The sequence below is a fragment of the Herpailurus yagouaroundi genome, unplaced genomic scaffold, assembly GCF_014898765.1.
Source record: "Herpailurus yagouaroundi ecotype Mexico unplaced genomic scaffold, PumYag 220, whole genome shotgun sequence".
NCBI lineage: Eukaryota > Metazoa > Chordata > Mammalia > Carnivora > Felidae > Herpailurus > Herpailurus yagouaroundi.
In genome coordinates, this window is record NW_024412451.1 from 5875954 (window position 1) to 5884386 (window position 8433).

The 8433-nt window shown below is 51.3% G+C and overlaps 1 protein-coding gene across 3 annotated transcripts in view; it reads right to left on the reverse strand.

Annotated features, from left to right (window-relative positions):
- IZUMO2 (IZUMO family member 2) overlaps positions 1-7356 on the reverse strand; it is a 13834-nt gene extending 6478 nt beyond the window's left edge. The window contains exons 1-5 of one of the 3 annotated variants that reach the window (XM_040458159.1): positions 7095-7356; positions 6806-6880; positions 2864-2950; positions 2625-2645; positions 760-840 (exon numbers count right to left, since the gene is read on the reverse strand). In XM_040458159.1, coding sequence (XP_040314093.1) covers positions 760-840; positions 2625-2645; positions 2864-2950; positions 6806-6880; positions 7095-7326 — 496 coding nt within the window. In that variant the 5' untranslated portion in view covers positions 7327-7356. Of the gene's footprint in view, positions 1-757; positions 841-2503; positions 2646-2863; positions 2951-6805; positions 6881-7094 lie in introns of those variants that run through there. The other 2 variants (XM_040458161.1, XM_040458160.1) reach the window with 2 other exon arrangements.
- Between the last annotated feature and the right edge of the window lie 1077 nt (positions 7357-8433).

Here is an 8433-nt window from a genome sequence, read left to right on the forward strand (position 1 = left end):
GATTCTGTGTCTCCCTCTCTCTCTGCCCCTCCCCCGTTCATGCTCTGTCTCTCTCTGTCCCAAAAATAAATAAACTTTGAAAAAAAAAAAATCTCTGAATGAATGAATGAGTGAGTGAGTGAATTCAGCAGATCCTCTGGACTCCCCAGGTATGGCACTGGCTAAGAATGTTTTTCTAGAATGCCATCTGGCAGTAGAGACATTTTTTTTTTTTAATGTTTATTTTTGAGACAGAGCATGAATGGGGGAGGAGCAGACAGAGAGAGGGACACACAGAATCCGAAGCTGGCTCCAGGCTCTGAGCTATCAGCACAGAGCCCGACGCGGGGCTCGAACTCACGGACCGCGAGATCGTGACTTGAGCCGAAGTCGGACGCTTAACCGACTGAGCCACCCAGGCGCCCCGAGACATTTTAAAGTTACAGGTGTCTGACTGGCCCAGTCAGTGGAGCATATGACTCTTGATCTCAGGTTGTGAGTTCAGGCCCCACGTTGGGTGTAGAGATTACTCAAAAAAATATTTTAAAAGTCGTTTAAGAAAAGAATAAATAAAGATAAAGTTACAGTGGGGTCTTCCTTATTTCACAGTGGGGGAACGCAAATTTCGGAATGTGGAAGCGACATCTGGGCCACTGTAAGCAGGTGGTGAGTGCAGGACTGAAGGCTCCCTGTGGGAGAACTCAAAACCCATTATCTGCGGGGTCACGGCTGTCTTCACCTCTCATGCATCCCTGTCTCCCCCACCCCCCAGGAGCTTACCAAAACAGTACTTTTTTTGGATACAGCTGGGACTGATCTTCTGGCAATGTAAACAGTCCAAGACTTCCTCTTTTAGCAAGCCTGGGCAGGAGGGAAGGGAGAAGTGGGGTGAGGGCAGGTATCAGAGGAATGGCAAAGAGCAGGAAGGCAGAGGGGAAAGAGGGCATGACATCCCTTGGCTCTCCTGGATTTGGAGGGTCCACGTGCAGCCAAGCAAGCTGAGCACAATGCACCGATTCGCATTAAAAATAAATTTTACAGGGGCGCCTGGGTGGCGCAGTCGGTTAAGCGTCCGACTTCAGCCAGGTCACGATCTCGCGGTCCGTGAGTTCGAGCCCCGCGTCGGGCTCTGGGCTGATGGCTCGGAGCCTGGAGCCTGTTTCCGATTCTGTGTCTCCCTCTCTCTCTGCCCCTCCCCCGTTCCTGCTCTGTCTCTCTCTGTCCCAAAAATAAAAATAAACGTTGAAAAAAAAATTAAAAAATAATAATAATAAATAAATAAATTTTACATAGGGGCGCCTGGGTGGCTCAGTTGGCTGAGCATCTGGCTGGATTTCAGCTCAGGTCATGGTCCCTGGGTCGTGGGATGGAGCCCCGTGTTGGGCTCTGCACTGAGCGTGGAGGCTGCTTACGATTCTCACTCTCTCTCCCTCTACCCTTCTCCCCTGTTCGTGCTCTCTCTCTCTAAAGAAAAAAAAAGTAAAAAAAAAAAAAAAAAAATTATATAATCATTGAAGAGTTGAATTGAATTGCAGTTGTCCAGTTGACCAACATTTGTTTGTAGACATTCGATTAACTAAACAAATGTTTAATTAAATGTCTACAAATAGAACATTTGCATTCCTACACTCCTGTTTTGCAGCCCCTGGTGACGTATACTGGCTAGATGCACATTGATCGGTCTCCTCCACTTCCTATCGCATGAAAAGACTACATTTCCCAGGCTCCTTTGCAGTAGGTTGCAACCATATGACCAGAGTTCTGGCCAATCCATTAAAGTCCCTGTAGGAGTTTTCTCTATTCTCTCCCCCACTGAAGCTACCTTAGAAGCCACAACAGAGGGGCGCCTGGGTGGCTCAGTTGGTTGAACATCTGACTCTCGATTTCTGGTCGGGTCACAATCCCAGAGTCATGGGATTGAGCCCCAGGGAGGGCTTTGTGCTGAGCATGGAGCCTGCTCAGGATTCTCTCTCTTTCTCCCTCTGCCCCTCTCCCCGGCTTGGGCTCTTTCTAAAATAAAAAGTTTTAAAAGAAGCTGCAACATAGGTGCAGGCTGTATCCCCGAGACAGCACTTGGAGGAACTGTTCAACTCTCAATGGAATTTGGGTAAGAGAGAAATAAATCTTTCGTTAAACCATGGAGATGTGGGGTTTATTTGTTACTATGACATGGCCTATCCCATCAGACTAACGTCCCCCCCCCCCCCCCGCCGCCAAATACTTTTTTTTGCAGGTTGCAACCACTTCCACAATCCCTCAAAAATCAGTGATCCCTTGGGGCGCCTGGGTGGCGCAGTCGGTTAAGCGTCCGACTTCGGCCAGGTCACGATCTGGCGGTCCGTGAGTTCGAGCCCCGCGTCGGGCTCTGGGCTGATGGCTCAGAGCCTGGAGCCTGTTTCCGATTCTGTGTCTCCCTCTCTCTGCCCCTCCCCCGTTCATGCTCTGTCTCTCTCTGTCCCAAAAAATGAATAAATGTTGAAAAAAAAATTAAAAAGAAAAAAATCAGTGATCCCTGGATACTAACTAGAGCTTTGGGGAGGAGGACGAACCGTCAGACGGAGCAGATGATAGAGGGGCTTGACTTGGGGGAGACAGGGTAAAGAGGTGAAGGAGGGTAGAGAAGGGACGATAAATCCAGGACTCACGGCAAATTTTGCGGCTGCAGGCTGCGAGAGAAAAGAGCGGAAGTGAGTGAAGTCAGGAGAGCGATCTGAGAATTTGATGGGAAGGGACCAGGGGGGAAAGAGAGCAGGGAATATTGGGGAGAGGCAGGGAAGGCTGAGTCACAGGGGGTTGAGCAAAGAATTTGGGAGAAAAAGTAGGAGAAGGGGATGGGATGATGATGGGGGAGAGGCGGGGAGCTTGGTGGAGAGAGATGCCTCACCTTTTGCTTCGTACAATTTTAAGACTTTCTTGAGTTCCTTGATTACTCTCCCCCTGAGAGCTACGAGTTCTTCCAGCAGAGGCCCATCTGAGGAGAGACAGAGAGATCCTCGTGGGGTGGAGGCACCCAGCAAGCCCGTCTGCAGCTTCAAAGAGATGAGGAAACTCCTTTTCATTCACCAGGAGTAACCAAGACCGGGTATTACTCAGGTCCACTGGGCAAATCCGTGGCCTGGAAGGTCCTGCACCTAGCTCCTGACCCACGGTGGGCGCTCCAGGCGGACCACCTTCCATTGGCCTCAGTTTCCTCATCTGGTAAGGAGCAGGAGGGTGAACTTGGCCACCTCTCCTTTCCTTTCTTCTGATCCACTCTCCTGTCTTCTCTGTCCACACTCACTCCTTCATCCAGCTGACCTCATCCAGGCTCATGGCTTCGTATGTTACCTGCATCTTGCACCGTCCAATATGGCGGCCACTAGCCACACGTGGCTATTGAGTACTCGAAATGGGCTGACCTGAATTGAGATATGCCGTTAGTATAAAACATGCTGTGTGGTGCCTGGGTGGCTTAGTCAGTCAAGCATCTGACTTCTGCTCAGGTCATGATCTCGCGGTTCGTGAGTTCGAGCCCCGTGTCGGGCTCTGGGCTGATGGCTTGGAGCCTCAAGCCCGCTTCGGATTCTGCGTCTCCCTCTCTCTGCCGCTCACACTCTGCCTGGTGTGAATCAAATAACTATAAAACACCTCCACAATTTTTATGCTGGTTGCACGTCAAAATGGTAATTTAGGTATGGGGCTAAGCAAAATAAAAGTTAATTTCCCCTGCTTCTGTTTACCCTTCTAAACACGTGGCTACAAGAGAATTTAAAATGACGTGTGGCTCCCATGTGCACCTCCCATCATATTTGCACTGGACAGCGCCGTTCTCTACACACTGATGCCCCCCACGTTCGATCAGTAGCCTAGACCCTCATCAAAGTCCGCACGCAGGTTGCCAAGTACCCACTTAGGATCTCCACTTGGATGTCTGATGGGTACCTTCCACTCAGGAAGTCCCAAACGGAACCTTGATCTTCTCCTTCAAACCTCCTCCCGACCCCCAGGACTTCTCCGCCTTAGGAGACGGGAGCCACCTGATTCTAATGGCTCAGCACAAAGCCTTGGCGCTTCGGCTCCACACCCCCGCGTGCCGTGCGCTTGTCAACATGCACGTCAACAAAGCCTGTTTGTTCGACATCCAAGGTAGATCCAGGAATCCCATCACTTCCCATCCCCTCCCCTGCCACCGCCCTGGTTCCCACCGTGATCATCTCTTTGCCTGGGCTGTCACTAAAGTTTCTTACCCCTTGCCCTGCTCAAATCTCTCCTCCACAGCCAGAGGGACACAGGGACGCAGTCAGCTCACCCATATCCCGCGTCCGCTCAGAGCCCTCCCATGTGACCCAGAATAGAAGCCAAAAGTCCTCACCATGGCCTAGAAGCCTCTTCCCCATCTACCCCTCCCCGCCCCCTTACCTCTGGGACCTCATCTTCCACATCTCTCCCTCTTTCTACTCCAGCCTCCCTGGCTTCCTTGAGGTTCTGTGAATATGCCAAACATAGTCCTGGCTCAGGGGTTTGTAGTAACCGCTTTCTGCCTGCGGCCTTCTACCCCTCTCCTTCAGGCCTGCTCACATGTTGACTGGTCAGTGACGCCCCCCCACCCCGGGCTGCCTGGCTTTACGCTGCAGCCCCCACCCTACCCCTACCACCCCCTCCTCTCCCTTTGTCCCTGCAGTATTTTCTCCATAGTACTTGTCTTCATTTGATACATTATATTGTGCAGTAAAGGGTTAACTCAGGAGTCCGGGTCGTTCAAACCCTGTACATCCCCCAAAAAGGTTTGGCTCCTCCAGGCCTTTGGGATATCCTGGCTGTGAACAGTGTCTTTCTTGGGGTGCCTGGCTGGCTCACTTGGTAGAGCATGTGACTCGGTCTTGGGGTCATGAGTTGGAGCCCCATGTTGGGCATAGAGCCTACTGAAAAAAGTGAGTTTCTTTTTCTTTTAATGTTTATTTATTTTTGGGAAAGAGAGAGAGAGAGACAGAGCATGAGCGGGGGAAGGGCAGAGAGAGAGGGAGACACAGAATCCCAAGCAGGCTCCAGGCTCCAAGCTGTCAGCACAGAGCCCGATGCGGGGCTCGAACTCACGAACTGTGAGATCATGACCTGAGCCGAAGTCAGACACTCAACCGACTGAGCCACCCAGGAGCCTTTTTCTCTCTTTCTTTCTTTCTTCCTTTTCTTTCTTTCCTTTCTTTCTTTCTCTCTTTCTTTTTTTAAGTTTATTTATTTTGAGAGAGAGAGTGAGCAGAGGAGGGGCAGAGAGAGAGAGAGAGAGAGAGAGAATCCCAAGCAGGCTCTGCTTGGAAAGTATGGAGCCCAACGAGGTCAAACCCACCAACGGTGAGATCATGACCTGAGCCGAAACCAAGGGTTAGATGCTTAACCGACTGATCCACCCAAGCACCCCATATCTTTTTATTTTTCCCCCCATATTTATTTATCTATTTTGAGAGACAGAGAGGGCGGGGGAGGGGCAGAGGGAGAATCCCAAGCAGGCTCCGTGCTGTCAGCACAGAGCCCGACACAGGGCTCGATCTCATGAACCGTGAGATCATGGCCCGAGCTGAAATCAAGAGTCAGACGCCCCAACTGACTGAGCCGCGCAGGTGCCCCTGGAATGTTTTAAAAGTTCTCTGGGGGATTCTTTTTTTTTTTTTTTAATTTTTTTTTTCCAACGTTTTTATTTATTTTTGGGACAGAGAGAGACAGAGCATGAACGGGGGAGGGGCAGAGAGAGAGGGAGACACAGAATCGGAAACAGGCTCCAGGCTCTGAGCCATCAGCCCAGAGCCTGACGCGGGGCTCGAACTCACAGACCGCGAGATCGTGACCTGGCTGAAGTCAGACGCTTAACCGACTGCGCCACCCAGGCACCCCCTCTGGGGGATTCTAACGAGCCTTCCTGCTCCAAACCTTGTCTGTTAAGGGTCAGATAATAAATATTTCCAGCTTTGAGGGCTAGACGGTCATTGTCACAACTATTCAGTTCTGCCTGGGAGGGTAAAAGCAGCTGTAGACAATATGTAAATGAAAGCGTGTGGCTGTGTTCTAATAAAACTTTATTTACGAAAACAGGGGGCTGGCAGATCTGGCCCCCAGCTGTATTTTGCCAACCTGTGCCGTAGGCGTAGAGGCTAGGCACGGCATAAGAATCTTACTAGCTAGCATTTGTGGAGCACTTACTGTTGGCCTGGCTTTGTTCCCATTTTACAGATGAGGAAACTGAGACACAAAGAAGTTAAATAGCTTGCTTAAGGTTAGCCAGGCTTTGAATCTACCCTCAGGGCCTCTGCTCTGCCGGCTACGCTTCTCTCAAAGTTATGGGAGGAGGACCTAATTCCCTGCCCACCCCCCCCCTAGCTTAGGACAGCGTTCTGGTGTTCAGGTTCCTCTTTAAAAAAAAAACAAAAACGGATGGAGGGAAGAGAAAGGAAGAGAAATGGAAAACTATAGCAGTTTGACAAGCGTGGGGAAGAAAGCAAACCTCACCTTCAGCCCCTCGAATGACCAACCCCCTGGGGCCACCGACCACAAAACCGGAAAGGGGGTTAGCACTGCAGTGTCTGAGCTGTGTTCTTGGGCCAAGTCACCTAACTTCTCTGAGCCTCAGTCTCCGGCTCTGTAAAGGGCAGATCACAGCCGTGCCCACGGTGATGAACTGTCCTCGACTTTTTTGAGTAAAACACTTAGAATCCTGCCAGACACACACCGAAGGCTATATGCACGTTTTTATTTTGTTTTGTTTTGTTTTGTTTATATCAAGGGGAGGCGGGGTGGACCTGTGGAAAGGGAAGCCGGGGAAGGGGGCTGGGATAAGGCTTTCCCCCTTAGCGCCTACCTTTTAGAGGATTAACCATTAAGTGGCTCGTTTGGTTCTTGATAAAGGACGCCACGTGTTCCAGGTGATCTATCCCTGGGGGCGAGAGGGGAAGAAATTCCAGTGGGTCCCTCAGAGAGCCAAGGGACATCTCCCCCCCCCCCCCCCAATCTTCCTCCAGGACTGGTCCCACCCTCCCCTCTCGGGAACTGTGGTCCCCAAAGCGCCTGTCTCCCCACCCCAGCCTCGCTACCCCCCACGTGTCCCTTTCCCCCGCTGTGCCAGGCACCCTCCCCTCTCCAGCACGCACCCACTTTCCCCACAAACGCGTTCAGAGCGTAGTCCCGGAAGAAAGGCCCCTCCATGCCCAGCAGCAGGGCCCGGGCGCGGGCCTGCAGCCGCTCCTGATGGAAGCGTTTGGGGACGAGGGCCAAGCGCAGCTGGCTCAGGGCCTCCTGCACCGAGTGGTCACACTGCAGGCAGCCCCGGCCTCCGGGACCGCTCAGGCCCAGCAGCAGCAGCAGGGCCAGGGCCAGAGGCATGGCAGGGCCTTTGTGACGTCCTGGAGTGAGAACCTGGCCGGCCCCACCCCCCAAGCAGGGGCGGGGTCAGGGAGGAGGTGGGGGCGGGGTCAGGGAGGAGGTGGGGGCGGGGTCAGGGAGGAGGTGGGGGGCGGGCGTGGAAATACTCTGTGCGCAGGCACCTGTTTGCTGGGCACTTGCTATGTGCCAGGCGAGGTTCTAGAAGCTAGGGAGAGAGTCTAGAAAAACAGAGAGCTCTGCCTTGCCCTCCTGGATCTTACATTCATTCACGCAACCCGTGTTTTTTGAGCCCCTGCTATGTGCCAGGCCCTGTTCTAAGCACCCGATATGCAGCAGAGGCTAACAGTCTCTGTTCACATGGAGTTTACATTCATTTGTTCAACAAATTCCAGTGGAGCCTCCGCTGCTGGAGGTAGACTGAATAAAATGGACGCAGTCCTGGGGCGCCTGGGTGGCTCAGTTGGTTAAATGTCCAACTCTTGATTTTGGTTCAGGTCACGATCTCACAGACATGAGCTTGAGCCCTGGTCATGTTCTGTGCTGGGTGTAGAGCCTGCTTAAGATTCTCTCTCTCTCCCCCCCTCTGCCCTTCCCCCACTCACTCTATCTTGCTCTAAAAAATTAAATAAATAAATAAATAAATAAATAAATAAATAGAAAAATGGGCAAGGAGCTTGAACAGACATTTCTCCAAAGAAGATAGACGACTGGCTAATAAGTGCATGAAAAAATGCTTAACATCTCTGAGCAACAGGGAAATGCAAATCAAAACCACAATGAGATACCACCTCACACTTACTAGGATGCCTACTTATCAGAAAAACGGAACATAACAAGTGTCGGCAAGCATGTGGAGACGTTGGAACCCTTGTGCACTGTTGGTGGGAATGTAAGCAACTGCTATGGAAAACAGTATGGAGGTTCCTCAGAAAATTAAAAAAAAAAAAAAAGAATCTAGAGAGATCTGGAAATTTCGCTTCTGGGTATATACCCCAAAGAACTCAAAGCAGAGCTCAGGGATATTTGTCCACCCATGCTCACAGCAGCATTATTAGCAAAAGCCAAACTGTGGAAGCGAACAAAGTGCCCATTGACTAATGAATGGGT